At 46.7% G+C, this 12,295-nt stretch overlaps 1 protein-coding gene across 4 annotated transcripts in view; it reads left to right on the top strand.

Annotated features, from left to right (window-relative positions):
* Positions 1–12,295, top strand: part of rps6ka3b (ribosomal protein S6 kinase, polypeptide 3b) — an 87,157-nt gene that overhangs the window by 43,754 nt on the left and 31,108 nt on the right. For all 4 annotated transcript variants that reach the window (XM_063207379.1, XM_063207381.1, XM_063207380.1 and 1 more), the window contains one exon: positions 9,093–9,209. In XM_063207379.1, coding sequence (XP_063063449.1) covers positions 9,093–9,209 — 117 coding nt within the window. The remainder of the gene's footprint in view (positions 1–9,092; positions 9,210–12,295) is intronic.

Below are 12,295 nucleotides of genomic sequence, written 5' to 3' on the forward strand. Positions count from 1 at the left end.
GCCAACACCTGCGAGCCCGGGAGCCTAATTCACTTCACAAAATGTGTGTGTGTGTGTGTTTCCCCCGTGAGCCTCATTCACTCCACAAGGCCTCGTCTCAGCCATCACTAAATCTGGCAACAATTACAATTGGCTTGGGCCACCGACCTACACCAGCATCCTGATGCTGTGTAGGATGTGTTTGCGTGTGTGTGCGTGCATGTGTGTGACAGGAGGTCTAGCACCTGCAGAGAGGGAGCATCCAGCACAATGTGCTCTCTCTCTCTCTCTCTCTCTCTCTCTCTCTCTCTCTCTCTCTCTCTCTCTCTCTCTCTCTCTCTCTCTCTCTCTCTCTCTCTCTCACACACACACTCACACTCACACTCACACTCACACTCACACTCACACTCACACACACACACACACACACACACACACACACACACACACACACACACACACACACACACACATTGTGCTCTGCCACTGATGAGATGCCTGGTAATTAGCTGCCGGCTGGAGTGTGTGTGTGTGTATGCGCACGTTTGTGTGCGTGTGTGTACGCGTGTGCTCGCCTGTGTATTTGTGTTTGTAGTATGAGGTGGATGGATGGATGAATCACTTCTTTGGCTAGAGAGAAAAGTTGGCATCTCTTTGGCTCGGCTGTGTTCTCTCCTCGACTTACCTGTTGGTAGAGAAATATACAGACAGATATGTCTTGTTTATCAAGCAAAGTAGCTCCAAGTGCAAAAAGAAAGAGAGAGAGAAGTATGCACCTATACTGTAGCAGCAGTGTTTTTGCAAATTCTGTCTGACTTGATTGACAGCACTTTGCATCTGATCTTGTAGTTTGCAGAGCAGGTAGTGCAAGTGTGTAGGGGTCACTGACGTTGGCGGTGAAGATGGCGACAGGAAATGACAGAGAGATGGGAAGGATCAGCAAATGACCCAGGCCGTAATCGAACCCGGGTCGCCAGCATAGCAGTGCAGTGCATGTATCTCTTTGTTTTTCTTGGATTACCTAAGAAGCATATTCATTGCATGCACATTAATGACCAATATCTAATACATTTATGGGCATTAGCTCCAAAAACAAATACCATACCTGAGAATTCCTCTGATATCTGTTAAAGTCGTTACCCACACCTCGCCCAACCATCGAAATGTACAGTACTACCGTTTGTACCATTAACCTCCTTGTGGAGCGATTAGAGCCAGACAGCAGTTTATAATTAGGGGGTTCGTAGAAGCATGTTTCCATTTTGAAGCCCTTGTCTCATAAATCAGAATGTCAGGAGCAACAGAAAGTCAGACACATACAGCGACTACTGATGGGAGGAGCTCGGTATGACAGGTATGTAATTTGGCTGAAAGAGATCTGACTTATGAGTCATAAGACACACACACACACACACACACACACACACACACACACACACACACACACACACACACACACACACACACACACACACACACACACACACACACACACATATTCGCACAGACATTTACACACAGGCATTACAACACACACACACACACACACACACACACACACACACACACACACACACACACACACACACACACACACACACACACACACACACTTTCTTGCTATAGACAACTACATAACTTTACAGCCTACAGACACACCCACACACACAGTTTGTCTTTGTCATGTCAAACATACATTACACACACACACACACACACACACACACACACACACACACACACACACACACACACACACACACACACACACGTACAGAGGATCTGTGAGAAAATTGGCCCTGGTGTGCCCATAGAGAAGGCGTGATAGTTCCATTCCTGGAGTCATTATCCTAAGGTGCGAATTATACCTCCTCAGCCGCTAAGGTAGCACTCTTCTGGAAACCAGAGCAGGTGTATACGGAAGACTCTCTCTCTCTCTCTCTCTCTCTCTCTCTCTCTCTCTCTCTCTCTCTCTCTCTCTCTCTCTCCTCCTCCTCCCTTCCATCCCTGTGTCCTCAGAGATGGTTCGATAGTGCCCTTTTGCCTCTAATTGCATGATGTGGCCATTTCCCTCTTTACCTTTCTTTCTCTACTTCTCTCTCTCTCTCTCTCTCTCTCTCTCTCTCTCTCTCTCTCTCTCTCTCTCTCTCTCTCTCTCTCTCCCTCTCTCTCCCCCTCCCTCCCTCTCTCGACTTTACCTCTCTTCATCTCTCTCTTCAGTCAGTAAGGCACCACTCCTTCTTCCTCTCAGTTCAGATGCCTGTGCTGCAAGTGACCATCTCTCCATCAGTCTCTGCATGTCTTTCTACCATTCTCTTTATCTATCTCTCTTCATCACTCTCTACATGTCGGTCTATCTTGTCTGTAATGGTATCACTCTTCAGAGCAGGTGTCTACAGATGACTTTCTGTCTTTCAATTTACCTCTTTATCTTCGCATCTCTCTCTCTCTCTCTCTCTCTCTCTCTGTCTCTCTCTCTCTCTCTCTCTCTCTCTCTGTCTCTCTCTCTCTCTCTCGCTTTACCTCAATCTGTTCATTTCTGTCTATTGCGCCATCTTTACTCTTACTTCTATTTTTCTTTATATTCTTATTCTCTCTTTGTCTCTTTCCACTTCCCTCTATCACTTTCTTTTTTTCGTACACTCTTCAAACCCTCCTCCCTCTCTCCCTCCGTCACTACATCTCTGTCTCTCCCTCCCCGTCCTACTCATCCTTCCCTCCTATTGATTGGCCAGATATTTCTACCCAGCGAGAATTGCAAGTTGCCGAGTGCGAGTCAGTCCCACACAGGCTGTTGGTCCTCGCTGGCCGTGTTTCTCCTTACTCACCGCCTCTCTCTGTCTGTCCATCACACACTCTCTTCCCTATCTTCTCGCTCTCTCTCTCTCTCTCTCTCTCTCTCTCTCTCTCTCTCGTGATTGCTCTGTTACTCATTCTTTATCACTCTTTATCTCTATCACTCTCTCTCGCTCCCTTTTGCTCTCTCTCTCTATCTTGTCTATCTCTTTCTCCCTCTTTCTCTCTCTCTGTCTGTCTCTCTCTCTCTCTTGCTCTCTCACTCTCTCGCTCTCTCGCTCTCCGTCTTACCACTACACACAACTACACCTCAGTACCTCTCTCGCTCTCTCTCGTCTCTCATGGAGGACAAAACAGGATGTTTACCATTAGGACTTGGCGCAGAAGAACAACATCATTAAGCTCTTACAGACTCTTTACTTCACTAAAAGGTTCCGGCGCCCCAAAGGCACCACTGGCACTGTGAGGATACGAGGAGAAGAAGAAGAAGAAGCGCTGATACTAGAGATACCGTAGCCATTAGCCTGTTAGCCTGACATCATCAGGGAGAGCAACAGCTTATCCCAGTGAAGAGGGACCTGTGTGGGAAGAAGAAGTGTGTTGTTGTGCAGAGTGGAGAGTGAACTGCTGCCCGCTGATGATGACTAGTGTTCTCTGGCTCGTGTGAAGCTGAAACTGCTCCCTTTTTCTATGGATCTATTTGCTCTTTCCTGTTGTATATTTCTTGCGGCTACAGTAGCTTTTGGTGGACATGAGCGCGTGTTATTATTGTGAAGTGTAAAAAAGGAACTTGATGAGCACTTTTCTGTAGCGCTCGAGGAACTGCTGTGAAAATGTGGAACCTTTTCCCTTTTTGGACCTCTTTCTCTCACTCCTGTCCTGCCTCGTCTCTGACAAATAGTTCCTGAGGAAAGAGCAGTGTCTTATTGTGCGGAGTGGAAAGTGGAGCTCTCGTGCCGGAGACGGTGGTGAAACTGTTCCTATTTTGGATCTTTGTCCCTTGTGGATAACACACTTAACATCTTTTGCTGATATTTCGCTGTCTTTTTTTTCGCGGAGCCTCACCGTTGTGACAAGCTACTCTTCTGTCTCCCACGCAGGATAGTTGGTATAGCGGCAAATTCTCTGTCTCTCACTGGTGTGTTAACACGCTCTGTTGTATCTTCTCACCTGTGTGGCAACATACTCTATCATCGGCGTGGCACTGTACTCTGTCTCTCCACGGAGGCTAGTTGGTATAGCCGCACATTCTCACTGCTACAGCAACATAGTTTGTGTCTCTCGCCGTCTCATCGGTGTGGCACCGTACTCTGTCTCTCCTGGAGGAGTGTATTTGGCGCGTCACCGTGGTACCCGAGCTGGCCAAGGCTGCTGCTGCTGCCGGCGTCTCCCCCGCCCATGGCAGCATGCTGGCACCACTGAGCCCCCCATCCCAGCAGCAGGAGCACCACCACCATGGTCACCGCCATCACCACCACCACCACCACCACCACCATCGGAGGCGGCACCGTCACCACAGCCCTCAGCCTGAACCTGGCTGCTGCCACCTGGCCACAGCCGGTCCTGATGCTGGGGCTGTTGGTGGTCATGAGTATGGCGTTGTTGAGGTTGATATTGGGTCTCTAACCAGTGGTGCGGATGCTGCTGAGATCCCGTGTGGACCTGTGGGGGTGATGGAGTGTCCGCTGGTCTCCACGCGCTTTTGCTCCTCCTGGAACTCAGAGGTACCATACTGAAGATGGAGGGATGGGGGGAGGAGAGAGAGATAGAGTGTGTGTAAGAGAGAGACAGGGGGGAACATAGAGGGAGGATATGAATGGGAGAAGGAGAAAGAATGAAGTCACACAGGGTAGGGGGTGGAGGAGAGCAAGAGCAGGAGCATGACAGGGAGAGAGAGATGACAAATGGGAGGTGAGGGGACCAAATGAACTCACCTGCTGGAGACGAGTGCACTGCAAACTGAAGAGGAAGAGAGACAGAAGATGATGGATAGCGAGGGAAGGGGAGAATAACAATTGGAGACTATGACCTCACAGATACCTACTAGAGGAAGAGTGAAGAGGGATAAGGGGACACAGAGATAGTGGAGAGAGAGAGGGAGGGGAGTAAAAGAAGGGATGGCTCCTTCTTCCCTAAGGAAAGAAAGAGGTGAAGGAAATGGTGATATACAGTAGATTAGAAGTAGAGGAATATGCAAGAAAGAGGGAGAATGGGAGGGAGGGGAAGCATGGATGAAGTCACCTGTATACTGATCAGAGAGCAGCATGCCATATGATGGAGACGGTTGAAAAAAGTTGGAGAGACAGAGAGGGAGAATTAAGGGGAGTAAATAAAAGATGGGAGGCAGTGAAAAGAAAGCAAAGGGGTAGAGGCAGATGAATGTAGAGATGTGGTAGAGGCTTATGGCCAGAGAGAGTAGAGAGAATCTCTGTTATGGCATTACTCCCAGTGTTCCAACGTACGTACCTAGCAGGGCTTGACATTAATGTTCTAGTTCACCAGCCACAGGGGGTAGTGGTTTTCCCAGAGTCACTAGCCATTCAGCCTTTCCACTAACCACAGTTTTGTTCTCAGTATTTTATTCACCATGATATATCTAAGCTCAGAAAATGATGAAGTGATGCAACAAGATGATCAGTGCTGTGAACATAGTGTGTTAAATGAAACCATATCTGACATTTAGAATCTGAATGACCTTTCTTGAACTTAAATATAACACATGGGGATAAACAAAATATGGACTATGGGATGTAGGATATGTCATATGGCGTACCCAAGATTAAGTTACCTGCCAAAGTGGTTAGTGATATTTAAATTATTACCAGCCACAACCAAGTTTTATCAGCATTTGGCTGGTTGGCCGGTGCCAATGTCAAGCCCTAGTGACGAGAGGGCAACAGGAACATGAGGGAGAGAACGACGCAGAGCATGGAAGAAGGTCGAAGGGAGGGGAGGAAAGGAAAGGACGAGGTGGCCATCGGTGGAAAGAAAGGAAAGGAAAAAAGGAGAGGTAGGGATTAGTGGTAGAGGACGACAGGTTTTTTTGTCCTGACTCTCGGCGCTCAGTGACCAGTGGCCAGGTGTGCCTCGTTAATGTTTATTTATAGATGTCCGCGTTTCTCCCTCTGTGTGGTGTTCTAGTGTGTGTGTGTCTGCGTGGGTGTGTGGGTGTGTGTGTGTGTGTGTGTGGTATCCCTGTGTGGCATTCTGTGTGTGTAGGTGTTCAGGGCAGATAGCTTGAAATCCAGCAGGCTTTGTGGGGCCCTCGCTGTGTAAAGTTTCCACAGTCCCAGCACGAGCGCTCCAGCAAGAAAGAGAAGAGGGAGGAGAAGGACAAGGAGGAAAAAAGAGAGAGAACGAGAGAGAGAGAGATCATGGAGAGACAGAATGACAGAGCAGAGAAAAGCAGGGAGAAGGAAGGAGAGGAAGAGAACAAGAGAAAGAGAGATGGAGGAGAGAAGAGAGAGGGAAAGCAGAGAGAGAAAGAGCAGTGTGTGTGTGAGAGAGCGAAATAGCAGTGAAGGAGTGCTAGCCATAAATATCGCCTGGATGACGTCAGTACATGGAGGGAGCATGATGGATGCTGTGGGAGGCATGATTGTGTGTGTCTGTGCGTGTGTGTGTGAGAGTGAGGGGCTAGGCGGTTATGGGGAGGGGGGGTAGAAGATGAATGTCAAGAGGCAAAGGTGAGGGGGGAGAGTAAGAGAGGCAAGAAAGAAGGAGAAACAGAAGAGAAAACGGGAGCGGAAAGAGCATGAGAAAGCAAGCTAAGGGGTACACCAATGGCAAGGAAGATACGATTAGATAGCACATACTGTACTGCAATAAAGGCTTTATCACCTTCAAATGAACAAAACAACTATATGATTAAAGATGGAAAGCCTTGTTACTGCTACTGTCTGAGTTGCTCCCTTTTTTAATAAAAAGAAAGATTTTACAAAGGAAGATACGCAATATAGAGAGTAGGGCGAGACACTGAGCACAGGTGTGATGGTAGTAGGGAGTAGGTGAGTTCGAGAGAATGAGTTACTGTGGGAGAGAATGGAGGTGACTGACAGAGAGAGAGAGAGAGAGAGAGAGAGAGAGAGAGAGAGAGAGAGAGCAGAGGAGTACGTGTGGAAGTAAGTGAGCGACAGAGGGGGAAAAAGAAAGTCAGAAGGAGGTAAAGAGGGGAGAGGAAAGGAGTAGGGTGTGTGAGCATGCAGGAATGAGTGAGCGAGTGCTGGGAAACGAGGATAGAGGAAGGGAAGGAGAAGAGAGAGAGATAAGTGTGTCGGTGAGCGTTGGGAAACGAGAGGATACTGGGAGAAAAGAACAAGAGTGGAATGTGTGAGTGAGCGAATGCTGGGTGTTAAGAGCAAAGAAGAGGAGAGAGTCGAAGGAGAAAAACATAGTACTTGTTAGTATGCGAGCATGCAGGAACAAGTGAGAGAGTGCTGTGAAACAAGAGGATGGAGGGAAAACAGGAGGATTAGAGAGCGGAGCGTGTGAGTGAGAAAGAGGAAGTATGTGAGCATGCAGGAACAAGTGTGTGAGTGCTGGGAAATGGGAGGATAGAAGGAGTAAAGGAGGAGAGAGGAGAGCGTGCAAGTGAGCGAGTGAGAGAGAGAGTGCTGGGTGTTTAGTCACCCTCCTCCACGCCCGCTGCTGCTGCTGCTGCTGCTGCTGCTGCTGCGATGGAGCAGGAGGATTGGGGGCGGTGCCATGGTAACCAAGTGGGAAACTGTCCATCACTCGCTATGTGTACAGCGTACTATCTCTTTCACCCTCTTCTACCTCTCTCTCTTTCTCTCTCTCTCTTTCTCTCTCTCTCTCTCTCTCTCTCTCTCTCTCTCTCTCTCTCTCTCTCTATCACTCTCTCTCTCTCTCTCTCTCTCTCTCTCTCTCTCTCTCTCTCTCTCTCTCTATCCTTTGCTATCTTACACCATCTCTCTCTCTTGTCTCTCTATTTCTCTTGTCTCTTCCCTCACGTCTTCCTCCTTCTCTCTCTCTCTCTCTCTCTCTCTCTCTCTGTCTGTTCGTCTGCCACGTCAAAACATCCAGACTCTGGTGACCCACTCTACAAACCTCTCTAAGATGATGATACACACAGTTGTGGTGGCGGTGGTGATGGTGTTGTTGTTTTGATGATGATGATGATATTGATGATAATGATGGTGATATTGATGTTTTCAGTTATTCTTTATTTTTCTCTTTATTGTGTCGTGTTGCAAATCCAAATTTCTCTAAAATGAATCTTTTTATTATTCTTTTTACAGTTATACTACAGTTGTTATAGTGTGTAATGTATAGTGACATATTATTCTTTTTACAGTTATACTACAGTTATTATAGTGTGTAATGTATAGTGACAAGTTAATCACGATCAAAGTGATAGAGGAGATGAATTAATAAGAATGTGCGTGCGTGTGTGAGTGCGTGCGTGTGTGTGTGTGTGTGAGTGAAACAGGGATGTGACAGGGGGCTGGTTGTTTCTACAGAAAAACATACTCCACTCATGCTGGCAGAATCATATGAATCCTGTGGTCATAGCACGACAGCTGAATGGACGTGTGTGTGTACCTTTATATGTGTGTGTGTGTGTGTGTGTGGGGGGGGGGATAGAGACAGAAAAAGCGAGAGAAAGTGTGAGTGTGTGTGTGTGAGTCAGTCCTGGGTGAAAGCTTTTACCCGGAATATGTGAGGTGACGTGTGTGTGTGTGGTTGTCCTGGTGATATTCTGGAACTGGAGAGCAGGGAGAGGTGCAGTGCCGTGAGTCGGGAGGCTCTTGGTCTGTCTGTCAATGTCCACCTCTAAACCACTCTCTCTCTCTCTCTGTCACCCACTCTCTCTCTCCTCTCCTCTCCTCTCCTCTCCTCTCCTCTCCTCTCCTCTCCTCTCCTCTCCTCTCCTCTAACTCCTAAGCCCTGCTCATGTTGTGAGACTGCTTGCCTGCCCCCTGACCCACTTGTGGTGTTTGGGAAGTCTTTACTCTTTTGATGACTTGAGTTAAATTGAGTTAACTGAGTTAACTGATCATTTATGGCTATTGTGTTGGTCTTGAAGAGACTTCACAAGTGGTTTGGTTTTGTAGACGAGACTTCACATATGTGTTCATTGTTTGTGCCATACATGAAAGAGTGCCTGTGTGTTTTTGTTTTGAAGGCGAGTGTTGTTTTTGACAAAGAGATTTCACAGATTTCATAGATCTTAAATATGTCATGTCTTCGTTTGGAAGACTTGATTTCAAAGGTGGCGTTTTTTGAAGAAGAGAGTGGACATTTCATGTGTTTTCATGTATTTCTGTTTTCTCTCTGTTCTTGTTGTTGTCCTACAGGAGGAGGTGACAGTGAAGGAGATCAGCATCACACACCATGTCAAAGAGGGCTCGGAGAAGGCCGACCCCAGACAGTTTGAACTGCGCAAGGTCCTGGGACAGGGATCCTTTGGAAAGGTAGAGAGTGTGTGTCGTGTGTGTGTGTGTGTGTGTGTGTGTGTGTGTGTGTGTGTGTGTGTGTGTGTGTGTGTGTGTGTGTGTGTGTGTTGTGTGTGTGTGTGTGTGTGTGTGTTGTGTGTGTGTGTGTGTGTGTGTGTGTGTGTGTGTGTGTGTGTGTGTGTGTGTGTGTGTGTGTGTGTGTGTTGTGTGTTGTGTGTTGTGTGTTGTGTGTTGTGTGTTGTGTGTTGTGTGTTGTGTGTGTACTGATATCTTTGGGTATTTTATATGGTAATATAATACAGTATGTGGTGCACTGACATTCGAAATAGACTGTCCCCAGATTTCACTTGTAGGTACGATGCTTTGCTTCAAGTCAGCTGGTGTGTTTTGAACATGCCCAGTGTGAGATGGTCACGGACTTGCACTCAGCAGTACTTTCTTCTGGCATCACACCTTCCAAAGAAAAAAGAGTGAGAGTGAGAAGGAGGGATAGTGCGAAGGAGAGAGAGTGTGAAAAATAGAGAGAGTGAGAAAGAGTGTGAGGAAGAGAGGGAAAGAAAGAGACAGAGAGAAGAGAGAGAGAGAGTGAGAGAGAGAGGGATTGAGCGAGAGAGAGTGAGAGAGGGTGAGAAAAAGAGAGAGAGAGAGAGAGAGAGAGAGAGAGAGAGAGAGAGAGGGGATTGAGCGAGAGAGAGTGAGAGAGGGTGAGAAAAAGAGAGAGATATGCTAAATGTTATCTTGGTAATGCTGCCTGCAACACTTAAGTCCTATATGATGTGCTCATTTCCTTGAGCTTAATAGCTGTTCTCATCAGCAGTGTTTGGCAGGCAGCCGTGCGTGCTGGACTGGCCCTGCCATGATGGCATTGGGTTACTCCTAGCCTAGCCAGGTCCACACCCACCATCAGGGATGCACACAGGGGGGTACAAACGGTTCAGTTGTCCCGGGCCTAGGCGGAATTGGGTCCCCATAGCATGTATTAGGTGGGGGAGGCTTTCACATGACTGTGTCCCAAGGGCCAGTCAAAGCTATCAGCGGCCCTGTCCATCGCTATTGATGTCTGAGGTTCTCAAACTTTTTGTGCAGGGGTGCCCTAACAGTGGACAGGACAGGTACATGCTCAAAAATTGACATTTAAAGCAAGAGGGGGGGCTATGTAGGAAGGGTAGGAGAGGGGGAGTATTTTTGTTTAATTTGGGCCTGTTGTGTAGCTATGTTTGGCTCACATTTGTACACGATTCTGGTAACTTTTATGTGTGTTGCATAATAAAAAAAACGTCCACGGATGTCCTGTAGGCCTATCCCCCAGGGTCAGCCCCCCCCCCATGTTGAGAACCACTGTTCTATGTGGTTTATAGCTCATCTGAAATATCAGAACTTTGTAGACTTCACTTGACACTTAACAACATCTAGGAGGGTAATTCAATAAATGGCTCGTACAAAGATTGTTATGTTCCCTCAAAGGGGCAAATGAGAAGCAATCGTGTCAGGGATGGAAGGTACTTAAAGAGCACCTGTCTCCTCTGCTGAACGGAAGACTGCGGAGACTAGATATGATACAGGGGTTGTTTTACATGTGTGGGCTGTACTGTATGTGAAATACTAAAACATGATTTTTTTTGTGTGTGCATTGGATTAAGGTCATTTAGAACTGTGCAGAGCTCAGCACTTCAACTGGGTTTTATTCCATTTCTTTGGTCTGTAGCAGCGTTCAGAGGCTTAATTCACAACAGTCCTGAAAGTCCAAACCGGCGGGAGGAAATGAACTTGAGCCTGAGGGAACGGAAGGAAAAATAAAGAAATAAATTGTTGAAAGTTAATATTTTGCTGGATTTTTTTCCTAGAGTTGCCGTAAGCTTTAAAGTCGATCATATGTTGCAATTGTTTTTAATATGCCGTCTGTACAGGGTATTAAAAGTTTATTATCTTAGAATGGAGGTTACGTCATGATACCCTCATCCCTCTGTCCTGAATGCAGAGTGATGGCTCAGTTTTTTTTTTTTTATTTAAATTTTGTTGGCCTAAACAATGCACTGATCCAAAATGACCCTTTAGAAAACAAAACGAGGGCCAGATACTTTTTTTGAGAGAGAGAGAGATGAAAAGATAAAATAATTGGATACATGCTTGTAACATTCTTCTTATATTTAGCTGTTGAACGTAATGGTGAGGGGGAGCGTTCTGAAATTCCAATGTTTTAGCATTATTCACATTTTATTTACACTTTTCACACAACATTGTGTGGCTGCGAGCCCCACCATTTTGACATGGGTTCAGCTAGCATAGGTTCTACATAGGTTCATATGACCACACTCTGACTAGGTGAATAGCATCCCACATGCAACTCCTTTTTAAAGGAAAAATCTGGCCAATGGTTTGGTTGCATTTTTTGTGTTTAACATACTCCAAATATCATCCCAAAAAATATTGCTGTATTGTAAGGTGTCTGCTGGTGATATTCAAGGATGATATTTGGAGTATGTTAATGATGTAAACAAATCATAAACAATTATAAATAAACTGTAAACAAATAATGCCCCCATTTGAATGGCCGTAATCTCAGAAAGGGCTGAGCAAAAAATGCCAGATTTTCGGTTACTGACAAGCCAAAGGCAGCACGAGCAACATGACTGCATGTTGAAATTGAGGGGAATTCTCCTTTAAGTTGGATAAACATCGCAGGTGCTTACCGTACGTACTTCCTGCTTCGGCGCCCGTGTTTATCGGGACGTCACCACTGATCTGAGCTCTGCAGCACAATGCAGCTGAGCAGATAACAGATCGCTGGTGTGAGCCAGTGTGGAGATGAGATAAAATAGTCAGTGGATTAACATTCATATATTCCTCCACATTCAGCAGCAGCAGCAGCATCAGTAGCAGTAAAGGCCGTCTCAGGACCCTGGAGCCAAACGCTGCTCAGGCTGCTGCTGCTGCTTTAAAGCACACATGAAAGGCAGGAGAGAGTCGACTCCTGTGGAGATCCTAAACAAGTGGGCTTGTGCGTGCGTGCACACATCTGTGTGTGTGTGTGTGTGTGTGTGTGTGTCTGTGTGTGTGTGTGTGTGTGTGTGTGTGTGTGTGTGTGTGTGCGCGAGTGTGTGTGT

The sequence above is a fragment of the Engraulis encrasicolus genome, chromosome 9 (assembly GCF_034702125.1).
Source record: "Engraulis encrasicolus isolate BLACKSEA-1 chromosome 9, IST_EnEncr_1.0, whole genome shotgun sequence".
Lineage (NCBI taxonomy): Eukaryota > Metazoa > Chordata > Actinopteri > Clupeiformes > Engraulidae > Engraulis > Engraulis encrasicolus.